Raw genomic sequence first — 16,437 nt, 5'->3', positions numbered from 1 at the left:
GAGATTTTCTAAGTTTCTCTTTAGCCTTTTTGAAAATCACAGGTTTGGATTACATGAATTTCTTGCTTGATATGTCTGCAATTAAATAGATTTTCAGGACAGTTCTAGCCTTGCTGATTACCTTTCACTACTTCTAGTAGTTTATTGCTTAATTTCAGGCAGCAGAGTTTCATGCAAGGTGGGGAGGTAAGAAAGGGCTTTCTTGCGGCACCAAACATAAAGGAAGTGTAAACAACCTAAAAGGGAGAAGCAGAGGGCTTAAGTTGATCTTGTAAACTATACAGCAAGAATGACAGAATTAAATATGCTATCAGTTGAGGGAAATGGTTGAGGAGGGGCATGCAATCCCTTCCAGAAAAGCTATGGAAAAGCTTCAAAAAAATTTTGAAGTAGTTAGGATAGTTAATATAGCCTTATATGATCAGAGTCTGTAAAGTTGCCTTTGGATTCTAAATTATCATATTACCTCTGCCAAGTAAGAAAACTCTGGAAGACATGTGCTTATGCATGTCTGCTAGATATTCTGAACTTTTCATATATCAAACTGAGTCTAAATTCATACAGTTTTTATCCTAGACATGATGCATTCCTTGAGTGCTGGATCTTTATATTTGAATTTGTACTACTCTACTTCATACCAAGCTAGTAGTAGTGTTCTGTAATTTGGCGTTGGCTTGAGCTGTGTTGTACATGCTTAAATTCTGCACGAACTTTCCCCCCTCTGATATTCTGTGTGAATTCTTGGGTTGCAGTGGTATGAGCATGTGCTGCTTTTGTGCAGTGAGAATGAAGACTTTATCTAAGCCCACTCTGTGCTCAAGATAAGGAGATGTAGGGTTTGAACTGTTCATAGTGTGTGTTCTTTCATAAATGGCTTGGACTTAATTTAGGCCAGCATTCCCCAACCTGGTGCCCATTGATGTGTTTCCTGTCAACCACTTGCTTCTTCCTCAAAGTAAAAAGCCCATCCTGGTTTTTCTCTGCTTCACTGGAACAGAAGGTGCTTCAGAAGAACCCAGGAAGCATCAGTTCTGTGTCTGCAGGGAGTATCCACATGAATGCCTAACATTTTGTGGAACCTCCCAATGTTTTATGATTCATCTCACTCCCCCTGTGGAAGTTATTTTGCGATGGTACCCACCAGGGCTTTTTTTCTGGGAAAAGAGGTGGTGGAACTCAGTGGGTTGCCCTCGGAGAAAATGGTCAAATGGCTGGTGGCCCTGCCCCCTGATCTCCAGGCAGAGGGGAGTTTAGATTGCCCTCCGCGAGGGCAATCTAAACTCCCCTCTGTCTGGAGATCAGGGGGCGAGGCCACCAGTCATTTGACCATTTTCAAGAAGTTCCAGAACTCTGTTCCACCGCGTTCCAGCTGAAAAAAAGCCCTGGTACCCACTTTCTTTTCTCAAAGTGACAAAAGTGCCCAAAGGTTCTACAAGGTGAGGGTCGAGAGTGCTGAAAGAAAGATTTAGGGCATCTTTGAACTTTGTACATTATGGCTATTTAATTTTAGTGGTATTATCATTTGGCAATTCCTCCTCTCCCTTACAGGCATTCACATTTCTTTAAAAGAAATGACTATACCAGATAATAGAGGTTTTGCTAACAAAACTATTGGAGGGGTGTGTGTTGCATTAATATATAAATGTAGTGCATAGTCGTTCAATAAAATTTCAATCAGAGAAGAATCTTTACCTCAGTTTAATTTTACCTATTTGTTGCTATTGTTATGATGAGACTTGAAATTAGAGCTCCTTACGATTCACTTAAATGGCTGCACAGATTAATAATCATGGCTGTACCTTTTTCAGGATTCCTCCGGCTGCATTTAATACATGCAGCTCTTAAGTAGTTTTTCTTTTTGAAGTAGCAGCTTGGGGAAGCATGTTGGATCAGGGTAAAATGCACAAGTTTAATTTGGCAGGTGTGATTTAGTGCGGGGATAATATACATGTTACACCCTTGCATTTGGGATGTTAGGGGTATAATACATTTCAAGAAGAGCTTCTTAGGCAAATTATTTTTTTGTTTTCAGAACCAACAGACTTGCACATCAGGAAGTTCTGTGGTTCGATGTGACAAACTTGACCAGTCTGAAATCAAGAGTCTTTTGATGTGCTTTCTTCATATCCTAAAAAGCATGTCAGATGGTAAGGAAAAAAATTACTGTTTACTCTTTGGCCAGTTCTCAAGATGGGTTCATATAGAACTTTGATCACTCAACACTCCTATTGAGATATCACTGTATTATGCCATGAAAGCATATCTTATCTGTTAGATTTATTCTTTCTTTATATTCATAATTTTTTCTTGAGTAACTGAAGCTACAAAATATGTTATTTTTTTGCAAGATGTGGTGTTTTTTTTGCAAAGCTGCAAGTTTTTATCTTGCACAATTCTTCAAATTTCTGCCACACTGGATGGAATGGCTCACAGCTTGTAGAATTTCTAGCTTTGCAATAAAGCATCTCCTTTTCTTATCATGATGGTTCCCCAGGTAAGTTAATATTGAGTCCATAGTGGGAGGAATTCATTCCCTGCAAGAGTGGATATTGAGTCAGCCTGGGTCAAGAAATAAGTGGTAAAATATGTGTCTGTAGTCTGTATTAATGAAATAAGTAGTAAACTAGGTGTCTAGAGTCTGTATTCATGATCCATACCTCATTCCAAACTGAATGTATACCGAAAGAGGGGTTAGGTGTGGATCCACTCGCTCGTGTGCCCTTTATGTCATAGTTCCTGCTCTCCTGTGAAAGTCTGACTTGGTAGCCTTCCAACAAAACGTCTGCTTTTGACGCAGGTGTAATATCAACAGCCTTGAATATGGCTCAACAGTTGTAGAAAAGAATATGTTAAATTCTCTTTCAATGCTGCTAAAATAATAAAATCAATTCACATTTTAAAGTGGGATAATTTTATAAAAATCCTGGATCAATTTGCGGTCTTGTTCTGGCAACCATAAATTTTATCATCAGTGCCATAGAATAAAGTGGGAAAGGGCTCAGTTTGTGTCTGAAAATTTTTAGCTGTGGTTTATGTTGTTACATAGGGCAGTAATAGTTGGCATACTGCCAGAGGAGACACCATGCTCACAAAGTAAAGTGAATGTATTGTGTATAATTGTTAAGAGGTTCGATTCCACAGCTGGTTTCCATTTCTGCCTCAGAAATCTTTAAGAGCAGGTAGTCATGTTAGGATATTTCATTATTTTTTTTCCAATCTTGTACATCATAGATGCTCTGTTCACATACTGGAACAAGGCTGTGCCATCAGAACTTATGGATTTTTTCACAATTGCAGAGTGAGTTTCCTTAGCTATTCTAATATACTGTATAGTTCTCAACGTTTTTCAATCAAAGCAACACTCTGGTTAAGAACAAATAGAGAACCTAGCAGAAACTACCTCTGTTCATGCAATGGGATGGGTGGGTGGGTTCTGATTTCTTTGGACTCTCCCTGCAACTGTAGCCTATCTATGCCTCATCCCATCACATTCTAGAGGTCCACTTTGAGGAAGTATAACAGCAGCAGGAAGGAGTGTGTGGGGAAACCCATTTCCACAGTCAGAACCTGCTGTGGAACTTTACAAGAGATCCATATAGAAACAGAAATTCTGATAGGTATATTCATTGGAGGAAAGGAAACTTTCTCTCTTCCTCCAGTTGCTATGCCCCTATTTATCTTCACAGATAAACTGCATTAAGGACATTTCATAGGCAGGTTCAAGATGGACTAATCCATCTTGAACCTTAGTTCTATTGTTGCACTCTGGGGGGGGGGGAATCTTTTTTAGGGAGCTTAGGGAAAAAAACAGATTTGGAAATTGCCTGTCATGTTGATGGTAATAACATTGTTAATCTAAAATTATTGTTCCACCCTTTATTTTCTAGCTCCTCTAAAAACAATTAGAATATGCAGGCATTTCTTATAGAACCACAAATTAAAGGAAAACCCTTTGGTGCACCTTTCATACATCACATGCTCATCTTGTATAATAGAGAAAATCGTGTACAGAATTGAAATGAAAGATTCCCTGTTCCAGGAACTCTTTAATCTAAGCATAGTTTGTGATGTCTGATTTGGGTGCTTCAGCTAAATGGAGGGGTTTTTGCCCATAAACCAGGATTCTAAAGCAAGGATTTAAGATTCTGGTTTATAAGCAAGAAACAAACTCCCAGTTTCTTGAAGTGTCTGAATTGGATGTTGCAACCAGTTGCGGTTAAATTGAAGGCTTCCCAAACTTAAGAAGTTTCTCCTCCACAAATGATGAAAGGGGTGTGTGTGAAAGTCCAAGAGTAAACCCCGGGTTATTTACATGATGAACAAATCAGAGTCCATGATGTCTTGAATACAGTCTAGGGCTAGCTACAGGAATTGCAGTATAGTACAATTTATATATTTTTTAATTTATTTAAAATATGTATATGCCTGCCTTTCTCCTGAGCATCCCAGGACCCAAGGCAGGTAACAATAATATAAAAACAATTTTATAAAATTATAATTGAAACAAAAGATACAAAAGATCTTATGCCCCGATTGAAGATGGCCTAAAAATGAATGTTGATTGAAGATGTCTGAGGTATCCTGGTACTGTTTACCATGGAATAGTAATATAGGAATTCACAATGTAGTTGTGTGTGTTGGGGAATAAATTAAAAGTACAGGGCAACAAATTAGTGACATTATTTGTACCCCTTCATTTAGCCCATAATTTATATTTAAGTTTTTACTAAGATGATGTCTGCATTTAAACTCTAGTGATTCTTACTGTATTCTTTGCAGAGTGTGCTTGCATCAGTTTCAGTACATGGGGAAACGATATATTGCCAGGTACTGTGTATAAATTAAATTCATTGCATTATTTTATTGCTATAACATAACATGTAGAGAATAACTGCAGCAATTGAAAAGGGATGTCTTGTCGATTTGGCAGGTAAGGAACTGGATTTCCTTTCTGCTTGTTACATGTGTTGCTTTAGTGTATTTCCATTCTGTCTCACCCTCAGATTGTTGTATTGCATAAAACCGGAGCTTTATTCTTTGAATAGATTATGGGAACTGTGAAGGTAATGGAGAATTTTGCCTGAAGAGCCTTGTAGCCAAGTGGCTTTGAGTATCTCAAAGCCGTGCATGACACCTGAATGTAGTCCATAGCCTTGCAGACCTATTCAGTATGTTCACACTGGCCTTAGTTCCACTAGTCCCTAGTAATGGTGGCAACTGGTTAGCTCTACTTCACCAGTGATAGAGACACCTTATTGACTACTTACACCTCCCGATTGTCTGTCAAAGGAACCGTCCAAGCAAACCTTAACATTTATAAGCATATCATTTAAAATAAGGAGTCATTATAGGTTGCAGCTTGGCATTCCAGACATAAAATAAATTCCACGTTCACAGACCAGTAACTGAGTCAGTTTTGGCTGGTGGCCAACTTAAACTTTATCAACTTAAAATGGCAGCAAATAAGTGCTAGGGCTAACTTGCAAAACTCTTTTGACAAACCCTGTGATCTGCATTCTGATATTTACTGCTTTTTTATAAAAAGCATTATATTCAAGACACATATAAAAGAAACATTGCAACTTGGATATATGGAAGAGAAAAATACTGCCGTGTAATATTGCCTCTTTCTCTGTCAGGAGGTCTGCAGAAGCAATCCCATCTGCCTTGGCCCTTTACAATGGCATCACTTATAAGAGTAAAGACAGAGAATCGGAATCAGAATATAGATGGGTGTCCTGTTTTATGAACCAAGTGGAATGTCTATTCTAAATTATTGTGCTACTTATCTTGCAATTCAGTTTCAATTGCTACTCACACACATACACACCCATAGTCATAGAGCCATATCAACCTAACTTAATATGGCATTCCATCTCCTTCGTGGCTTTCTACAAAAATGGTGGCAGAGATGGTAAACTGCATAAATAAGCAAATTCAAGAAGATAAGTAGATGGTGGAAGCATTTTGTTGTATGAGGTCACACTTGCAACGTGAAATGATACTATGCAAAATACAAGTTTTCTGTCCAAGTGGTTGTTTGTGTGAAGTAAATCTTTGTCTCTGGAACTAATGTGTCAATCCTGCTCATAATGATATTTGCCACAAGAGAATGAAATTCATCATTGCACTTCCTTACAGTGCAATCCTAAGGTCACTTTCCTGGAAGTAAGCCTCAGTGAATAAAATGAGACTTAATTCTGAGAAGATCTGCTTAGGATTGCAATCTCAATGTACTTATTTTAAAATGTATTTTGGCCAAATAGAAGTATAGGGTTGAATTCAGCCAGCTTTTTCACTCAATTTGGTCAGTTCCCGTTATTCCAGCTGCCATCCCATGTGGATATTGTTCAAGCAGATTCCATAATGACCAGCAAAGCTTTTTTTGGTGGTCAAAGGGGACCCCTTTTCCCTTTTCTCACCATCGGAAAAGCTGGTTGAAGCCAACGTGTAGTTTCAAAAAGTTGACTGATTTCTTTTGAACATTGGAGAGTTTTGTAATTGGACATGATTATATAAATTACCAGTTTTTTGTTGAAAATCCAAAAAAGTATATTGATAGTTTCGATCCCTTTGTTAATATACTTTTTTTTACTAATAAAGTTTCTCTTGTGCTGCATGTGGGCATTGAACTGAAAACTGTGCACGTTTCTGATTTAGAATGATTGAAGAGGTTTTCAAATCTTTTTACATTGAGATGCACCAAAGGAATGTGTTTGCATAAAAGCGCATGCAATCTTTACACACTCTATGGTTGAGGACAGGGATGTGTGTAATTCTGGTATTGGTTTTCATTTCTTGTCAGCTCTGGTGGTGGTACACACTAGGAGAGGTTAGTCTGTACTGATTGCTAACACAGATCACTTTTCTATTTCCTTCACTTGATTGCTGGCAAGTTTAACAAAGTGTATGGCTCTACTCCCTTCCTGCCTCGGTAAGATACATGTGTTAGTATCTTGCATAATTCTGCTTTAACTGCATGTGTGCTTCCTAAGGCTCTGTGTCTTATTTTAGAACTTCTTGATAGCACAAACTTTTTTAGCCCTCATTTTTATTATTATTATTTCTACTCATGTTGCGCATTTGCAATTCTGAATTAAATATTGCTAGAGCAAGTTGTGTGGTTCGGCTTTCAAGCATTTTAGAAGCTTTTGAACTGAGAAGTAACTTGCTCGTGATGCTTGTGAGATGCTGCCTATTTTGTTTTAGATAATTATCAGTGGTCAAGTGGCTTGTCCTCTTGACAGAGTCTAGTCTTTCAGATTATGGGTGGCTTCCACCTGTCCATTCTGGTTGGAAAGCATATTGCACAGGCTGCATTCTGTCAGTGCATTGAATCGGCATAGATAATTTTGCCTTGACCGGCTGGATAACTGCCAGGATATTAACTAAAAGAGATAATAAGGCTGCATTATATTTTCATCTTTCTGCAGAGTTTTTTTTTTTGCTTGAGCTGCTTGGCTAACTCTCTCCCTCTCTTGCTGCTGTGCAACATGTCTAACTTTTGCTTCTGTCCCATTTCACCCATCTTGCAGGAACCAGGAGGGGTTGGGATCCATAGTTCATGATCGAAAATCTCAGACATTGCCTGTTTCCCGTAACAGAACAGGGATGATGCATGCCAGATTGCAGCAGCTGAGCAGCCTGGATAACTCTCTCACATTTAGCCACAGTAAGTTCCATGACATCATAACGACTGAACTCTCATCCAGTACCACAACACCAGAGGCAGGCCAAAACCCACACCAGAACACGTCATGGACTTCATGTTTCTAGGAGCTCAGTTCACTGACAGCACCAAATGGTGACACAATGTGGAACATGGTTAACTAACAGCACTTTAATGTATCATAATTTTTGAAAAACTTCACATATAACTGTTTAGCTAAACTTATTCTGTGGTGATCATTTTTGAACTATTTTATTGTCATCCTTCATTTGAAACTCTTAAGCTATTTTAATAGTTTTTTGAAAAATAATGAAATGTGCTTGGTTGACCCATGTTGACCACATTTTGGCATCTAGATTAAAGGAAAATATTCCGACGTGGCTTTAAATTACAAGTCCATGATTCACTTTGAAATGAGCACCCTTTAATAAAGTGACTTTTTCTGTGTTTTCAGTGTGAGAAAAATATCAAGTTTGCTTGGAATTTCTGTAGACAATGGTAAGACATAACCAGGTTGAAGTCAGATTCTGTTAAAATGCTTGAAACAAAATCTGGTTTTAAATCTTATGCAGGATTAGTTACTGCTGCATCATTAAGAATGCTACTTGACTTCAAGGGGTTTAAAAAATTATTTTGTGAAGCCTCAAAGGCCAGAAATGGGCAGTTTGCTGAAACTAATGGTATATTCACTGCTTACTACCTGCATGCTAGCCAGATTATGATGGATACTGAAAACAGTTCAGCCACACTTCTGCACCTCCATGTGGTGACATTCTCCTTAGCACTCAAAGGATGATACAGACAGCTGGCTTACCAAGTAGTTACAAGCACATTGTGGTAAATGATTTCTTGCTATACTCTTGCATTATCTTCTCTGTATCTAACTACCTGATACGTACTGGACAAATCTAAAGCTGGTTGTTTCCAAATGTCACAAATGTTCTAGTTCAGCTATTATGCAGGTAAGAACCGCAAAATATAAGAATGCTAAATTCTATTTCAAAATACCTTTCTGTTTAATTTCCACCAGTAGATTTCAAGGGTTTTTTTAGTGAAGTATGCTTCCTTTGTCCTAATATTAAAAACAAACTTTCAGAGTATATTTAACATTTGGTTAGATAAATTGATAATTCTGATTTATAAACTTATCCAGACTGCAGAATTGTCAAATTATTCACTTTCTCCTCTTATCCCCTTTTGAACTTTCTTTTAAAGAACAGTTTAGGAATTCTGTAAGAGCAATTTTTCTATGGAGAAGATAATCACTTTTCTTATTATTGACAAGATATTTAAGTTGTTCCAATTATTTTCCTTTTGAAGCAAGGATGTGTTCCTTGGATGCTTTTAAACTGGAAATGTATGCAGTGCAGCCTTTTTTTAAAAAAAAAAGATCAACTATTCTTAAGTATGTAGAAGATAACTGTGTCCATGTAGGGAAATGTAGGTGAAATAAGGAGCTTGGAAGCTAGCATGCATACAGCCTATTTTTTTATTGCTCTGGTTATACAGTTGCAAGCACAGTTAATTATATATCTGCTCTTTTAAAAAGCTTCAGAAAATCCAGAAATTTCTTTACAATATGCTTTACAAAATCTTATACTGTTAAGTAGTAAAGAGTCCAGTAGCCCCTTTAAGAGTCAGTTGCATCTGACGAAGAAAACTGTGGTTCTCGAAAGCTTATGCTACAATAAGGTTGGTTAGTCTTAAAGGTGCTACTGGACTCGTTACTATTTTGCGACTGTACAGACTAACATGGCCAACTCCTCTGCATCTTACACTGTTAAGGTAAAGGAGGGCCAGTCAGGTCACCTAAAATGGTAACTTTGCTGGCTTGCTTGATCATATAAAAGGCATTATCTAGACATCCATTTGTCTTTGAGGGTAGCAATTCCCTAACTCTTTGCTGGGGCATATTAGCATGCTGCAGCTTTCCTCTCATTCTCTTTATGACTAACTACTATGGCATTGTCTGTATCGTATATTAATGGAGTGTGCACTCAGTCCTCTTTGTAACAGCATTTCCTGCCTCTATAGATGAGCTCCACGCCTCATATCTTTCATATCAAGTCCCTGCTCTAGGATTACCTCCTTCCACTTGCCAGACATACTCCAGAATCATTACTTGCTCAAAAACACAGGCAATTGGTGCAAATACTCTTACACTAAAAATGATGCATGTTGTTACTGTGAGTGAAATATGCCTCCAGTTTTGTTTCTGAAAGTGTATTGGGCTATCAGAAGCCTGGGAAGCACTACCCAGGAATAAACTAAATGTGTGCCTTAACTTTTAAACACATTTGTGATTATAAGTTATTGTTTTTGTAGTTTTTTAAGACCACATGGTTTTTAAGACCACTTATTTTGGAAAGAACTGCACTGTGCTGCTGTTGTGATGTATTTTGTACATTGATACTACTTTTACTATCTTACTTTCATCTTAGAGCTGTCTGGAAAACAAAGTAGCTGTTTACCAACATAACCATAGTTTACAATGTGCATATTATACATGTGTTAAGTTCCTTTAAAGGAGCTGCCACAATATTTTATCAACTATAGTGTTTTTAAAATTGTCTTTTATGTCTGTAACTGTATCATTTGTATTGGATCTGAGCTGTACAAAAAGTTCAGCTCTATCATCATTTGATTAACATTACTACACCAAAAGTGTGAAACTTGAACTTTTGTAAAAATTTGATATAAAAGTTTGCTACAAATTTCCACAGGTTATGGCCATTCAGAAGCAGATGTCCTTCACCAGTCTTTACTTGAAGCCAACATTGCCACTGAAGTTTGCCTTACAATTCTGGACACTTTATCTTTATTCACAATGGCATTTAAGGTATTTCTTAACAATTAATCACCTGTTGAATAACAGCAACTCCCAACCCCCATTTAATTTAGCTGCTATTGAAATCCCCCTCAGTTCAAAGTGGGTTGCCATATAGTATACAGAGGCTGTTTTTGAGAAGCATCTAGTACATGGAACCATTAGGCAGTTATTGGGATCTAGGTTGTAGCCAGCTGATAAAACATTGTATGAATTGTTATAACATACAAGATAATTACATGTAAAAATCCATTTTTGAAATTTTCCACTATAAGGATTCCACCAGCTCACAGTGGGATGATGGTATCCCCCATTGTTGGAGTCTTCTTGAGTGTGTGCAGAAAGCCTCCGTAGCAATTTTCTAGGAGAAGGTCTTTGTTATAGCCTGGGTGTTTTGAGGCTTGGTGTGATTGATATTGTCAATTGTCTCTTTAATTTTAAGGCTCAGTTACTGACGGATCATGGGCATAATCCTCTGATGAAAAAGGTATTCGATGTCTACCTTTGCTTTCTGCAAAAAAACCAATCAGAAACAACATTGAAAAATGTGTTCAGTGCTTTAAGATCTCTGATTTACAAGGTAAGTAAAGTAAGTAAATCTGACAGCTTAACTTCCTGCATTACCAGTGCATTGTTGCTGTTATTGGTTGCTAGGGTTCAGAAGAGAAGAAAGGGCTTGAGTCCATAGCTCACTGGTAGAGCTTTTGCTTTGTATGCAGAAGGTCCCAGCTTCAATCTCATGCATCCCTAGTTAAAAAGAATAGGGTAGTAGGTGATAAGAAATGTCTCTGTCTGGGGGGAGGCTAACAGGAGCTGGGGAGCCGCTGGTTTGGGATAAATTTGTGATAAATTCTTACGGAAATATTAGTGGGAGCCAGCTACAACTTGAGAATGCAAGTAGGGCAATAAATGTGAGTTATGTGAGGAAAGCTAGTGGCTGAGGGAGAGGCTATCCTTAGAGGCAGAAAATGAGGTACAGGCCCTATATGCTAATGCTAGAAGCCTCTGAACCAAGATGGGACAGCTGGAGTTCTTGGTGCTAAAATGATAATTTAAGTATAACAGGAATTTCAGGGAATTGGGGAAAGTCAGTGAGACAGTGTTATCCTTGGGTATAGACAGGACAGAGAGGGACATATCGGGGATGTTGTTGCTCTGTATTTCATAGAGGTCATAGAGTCAAACGAGCTAGAAAACATTAGGGAAATTAACTCACCCAAGCAATTATGAGTGGAGATACTGCTACTTAAAAGGGGGGGTATGTTGTCGTCCCCCTTCATCAAAATCCCAGGGAGCTAGCAGAGAAACTGAATTAATTCTCTGCATTTGTTTTCACTGAGGAAAATGTGGGGCACATACCCCCACAAGAGCCACTGTTTGCAGTAAGCATGTCTGAAGAACTGAGTCAAAATGAAGTGATGAGAGATGAAGTTCTAGGAATGGACTACTAGGCAAACTGAAAATGAATTAAGTCACCAGGTCCAAATGACATACACCTGAGTTTCTTAAGGAACTCAGATGTGAAATTGTTACGTACTTAACCAGCTTACATTGCATCACTAAAACCATTTTAGACAACTAGAAGGTAGCAAATGTCATGCAAGTTTCTCAAAAAGGCTTCAGAGAGGATCCAGGAAATTACAGACCTAGCACTGACCTTCAGTCTAACAAGTATGGTGCCCTGAAGCAGGCCTTCATATCTCATTGCTGAATGGGTTCTGCTACAGAGTTGGTCACTATATGCACCAATCCCTTAGCTGCATTAGCTGACATTCTGCAGTGGCACAGGTATTTCACCACTGCTGTATCAGAATACCCTGACCTAAATAGCTCCGGCCAGCCTGATCTCATCAGATCTCAGAAGCTAAGCAAACTTCCAATGAAGACCACCTCTGTTAGTCTCTTGCTGTGAAACCTACAGCAAGGTCACCATAAGTTAGCTATAACTTGATGGTACTCTCCACCACCTTATCAGAATACAAGGTATGGTGTCAAATAGTTGAACATTTACCAGGTTTAACAATGTTTGTTGTCTCTGTGTGCATGTGTTGGAATGACAAAACAGAATCCAGACCCCTATCTAGCCTTCTTCTCGCTTCTAATCTAAAGCTGTGGCTAGGCTGGAGAGAACTGCTGTTTGGCAGACTTAAGATCTATGGCGCTGTCTTGAGGGTCCAAGTCCTTTGTTTTGTTTGAGAGAATAGTTTTTGAACAATTAAATAAATACCCAGTTAACTGCCGTTTTCAGGTTCCTTTCTAATATTTTGCAAATTTGGAAGCCAGTTTTGTTTAAAAATAATTTTAATGTCCTTTACTGAATCTGTTTGATTATTAAGCTAGTTCATTAACTTTAGAATATTCTGATTTTTATCCTACTTTCCTTTTAAAGAAGGTTAGTCATAGCAAATGTTTTTGTGTGTTCTGCAGTTTCCCTCTACATTTTATGAAGGGAGAGCTGATATGTGTGCCGCGCTGTGCTATGAAATTCTGAAGTGCTGCAACTCCAAGCTGAGTTCAATTCGGATGGAAGCTTCGCAGCTCCTTTATTTCTTGATGAGGAATAATTTTGATTACACAGGGAAAAGATCATTTGTCAGGACACACCTACAAGTTAGTACCATTTATTTTGTACATGTTTCAGTTGTTTTAAATGTAAAGTGATAAAGTAATGACCGTTTCTACTATCCTACCATGTGCCATTTCAGTTCAGCCAGGGCACTCTAAAGGAAAAACAGATCTCTATAAATATACATCTCTTATGCGCTGTATTTTCATTTTGGGGTGCAAAACCTTCCACGTCCCGCAGTTGTGCACAAAGGACACCATTGTTGCTGCATGTGGGTCACAAGCAGCAATCCAGGCTGACATCCCATCCAAGCTCCGTTTCCCATTAAAACTCCTTTTAACGTATTCACACTCCTGATTGCTGGCAATGGCATGATCATTTGTTTGCAGGAAATACCCAGAAGTGCTGCTGATCTTTTCTGATATTATACACTTTATTCCAATAGAAACTGATTTTTTTAAAGCTCTGGTTTAGTGTGTTTTTTCAAAGGGAATGATTTCAGTAATCAAGTGCTGGAAATGTGTGTTTCTGCTTTTTTACAAGGTGATAATTTCTGTGAGTCAGTTGATTGCAGATGTTGTTGGAATAGGAGGAACCAGATTTCAGCAGTCTCTTTCCATCATTAACAACTGCGCTAACAATGACAAGTTCATTAAGGTTTGTTGTTGCTTTTCCTGTGTTGCTATAAATTTACTAGGATCTTGGGGGGGAACCCCTTGTCTGATGCCGCTCAAGAGCAGAAATCACAGAGCCTTCCTTGCAAGGTCTAGTTTGGATCCAACTCACAATGTCATACATGTAAAGAACAAAATGCACCCAATTGCCTCTGATATGAAAGATGCTTTTTAACAAAAAGGAATCTTGATGAAAAACTGATGATACTTGATGCCTGTGAGGAAAAGGAAAAGCATCCGTGCAAAATACTATCACCTACATCTTATTTTAGGTGTCTAATAATTTATTCTATAATATAAGTTCAAACACAGTTAACATGAAAATAGTCTTGTTCCAGTATTGTGTTGTTTTTGTCAAAGTAAAACAATCATGGATGCCACAGAGTTCCTCCTGCACTTAGGGGTAGTACACACCACTTAGCTCTGAGACGCAGCTTGATTATTCTTGTGCCCTGGGAACGAATTTCTGATAACGTGGCCTTTAAGCTGTTGTGGGGAGGGGGAGACAATGTGCGCATCTTAGCTTCTCCCTGCGTTGTGCTCCATGTTATCCTCATTGCGTGTTTTGCTGATCTTTTACATCGTAGCACACCACGTTCCCTTCCGATGTAAAGGATTTGACGAAGCGCATCCGTACCGTCCTGATGGCTACTGCACAAATGAAGGAGCATGAAAATGATCCAGAAATGCTTGTGGATCTTCAGTACAGCTTGGCAAAGTCTTATGCTAGTACACCTGAGCTCAGGAAGACGTGGCTGGATAGCATGGCCAAAATTCACGTCAAAAACGGAGATCTTTCAGAGGTGAGCAAAATAAAACACCCCTAGCTTTAAAAAAGATAATAACTTTGAGGGTAATGTGTACTGTTACAGTAGCCATTTGAAAAATTTTATATATATATTTTTTTTAAAAAAAATGGGTCTGAATACCGTGGGTTTGAAAAGATGTGCCAGTGATCAGTCTCTCTGCTTGAGCCTGTCTGTTTCCTTGAAAGGTGTGTGATTATTCTGATATGCTAAACACAATAACAATTTTGGTAGAAATGCAATTAATTTTGTTATAAGTTGCAGTGATGCTATCACACTTCCTCCTTCATTTTTGCATGCAAATTCTCCTTCTCCTCATAGCTCTCTGTAATTATAAGTTTGCCATTGCATCCAAATCAGGTTCAGCACTACTGAGGATTGCTTCTAGACTCTGACTTTGGAATCCTTTGGAGGGAGGTCTATTTGTCAGCTACTGTTTTGCAAGCTATAGCCAGTCCCTTTTCAGATACAGCAGCACACCTGGAGGATGGGGGGTGGGACTGCATGTGATAGGAAGGAAGCAGAGTGCAAGCCTGAGGTATATTCATCATCTCTAAATGATGATTAAGGAGTTGGGAAATAAAGACACTGGAATTTACCAAGTATTAACTTCATCTACTCAAATACTGTGTCTGCTTTTCTAATTCCACTATAAATGCAGAAAGTAGAACGAATTTTTATATTCTTTCATTATTGTTCTTAAAATTGAAATAATATTTGAAGATACGTATCATCACAATACGGAAATGGAAGGTATTGAAGAACATACTTAAAAGGAATTAGAATTTTTGTGCCACTCCGTTATCTTCATTTTGCTACAGATATCTGCATCATTTCATATTGTTGTAAAATATCTGTAATATTGTAGGTTTTGCTCTTATTTTAGGCAGCAATGTGCTATGTCCATGTAACAGCTCTGGTAGCAGAGTATCTTCTGCGAAAAGGTAAGCATCACATAGCTATTCTGTTATTATTTCTAATAAACTTGGATAATGAAACTTTTTATTGATCCTTTAAGGAAGTTCTGCTCTTCCCTACTTCCCTACTTCACATGCTCCTTGCCTGCTGCTGTTCCCAGCAATTGATAAAATCATTTCCTGATAGCTTCTTTCCCTCCCTTTCCCCCCATGGTCCCCACATGCACTTGAGAGAGGCTAATAGCCTGCCTCTGTCTCCCTCAAGTCAAGTCAAGCTGTAGGTAATCATTTCCTTGCCATAGTCTTTTTAAAAAATTATACCTTTGTAGGCTTGTTCACCATAGCCCTGCTAACAGAACAAACGATTATGAACTCATGCTCTCTCCCCTCCCCCTTAAGGGGAATCAAACTTAATAATTGATGATTTCCTGGTATTGTTTCCCTCCTGCCCTCCACCCAGGCAGAAGTGAACACCCTCTCACTCTGTCTCTCTGCTGAGAGGCAGCAGCAAGCGTCAGGCTCATCACCCCAGTCCAGGGCGAGCATCAGAATGCTTCTTCTCTCCTCAGCACGCAGTTGAGCTCTTTGCCAGCAGCCCAGGCCCATGTCTGCCAGCACAGCTTTTCTGCCCTGCCCTGTGGCCGGCTCTGGTCTTCTTCTTTAATAATTTCCTTGTTTGTAATTCTAAATTGTTTTCTTTGTTGTTTTTAAATTGCGCTGCCAGAAGAGCTATTTCACTTTAGCTCGTTTTCACTTTTTAAAAAAATGCTCCAGCTCCGCCTTCCTTTTCCTGGGTTGTTATGGGGCTCTGGGGTAAGGGACTTTGTTGCTGGACGTTTTAAAATGGTAGCACAGCCAGGAAACGCTGGGTTCGAGTCACCTGATCATTCCTCCTGCTGAAGTCAGCAATAATGCTTTGCCATTCTGCACTATAAGTGCTGATGCTGCAGTTGTTGTTGTTGTTTTAACTTCAATAAG

General features: G+C 38.6%; 1 protein-coding gene across 2 annotated transcripts in view; it reads left to right on the top strand.

The window, feature by feature from the left end:
- Window positions 1-16,437, top strand: part of DOCK9 (dedicator of cytokinesis 9) — a 150,042-nt gene that overhangs the window by 117,719 nt on the left and 15,886 nt on the right. The window contains exons 35-44 of one of the 2 annotated variants that reach the window (XM_054973154.1): window positions 2,033-2,147; window positions 3,232-3,298; window positions 4,780-4,827; window positions 8,124-8,167; window positions 10,393-10,508; window positions 10,939-11,076; window positions 12,924-13,106; window positions 13,606-13,719; window positions 14,324-14,539; window positions 15,429-15,486. In XM_054973154.1, the coding sequence (XP_054829129.1) occupies window positions 2,033-2,147; window positions 3,232-3,298; window positions 4,780-4,827; window positions 8,124-8,167; window positions 10,393-10,508; window positions 10,939-11,076; window positions 12,924-13,106; window positions 13,606-13,719; window positions 14,324-14,539; window positions 15,429-15,486 (1,099 nt within the window). Of the gene's footprint in view, window positions 1-2,032; window positions 2,148-3,231; window positions 3,299-4,779; window positions 4,828-7,535; window positions 7,673-8,123; window positions 8,168-10,392; window positions 10,509-10,938; window positions 11,077-12,923; window positions 13,107-13,605; window positions 13,720-14,323; window positions 14,540-15,428; window positions 15,487-16,437 lie in introns of both variants that reach the window. The other variant, XM_054973153.1, reaches the window with a different exon arrangement.

This window comes from Eublepharis macularius, chromosome 3 (genome assembly GCF_028583425.1).
Source record: "Eublepharis macularius isolate TG4126 chromosome 3, MPM_Emac_v1.0, whole genome shotgun sequence".
In the NCBI taxonomy this organism is placed as follows: domain Eukaryota; kingdom Metazoa; phylum Chordata; class Lepidosauria; order Squamata; family Eublepharidae; genus Eublepharis; species Eublepharis macularius.
This window is presented reverse-complemented; position numbering and strand designations above follow the sequence as displayed.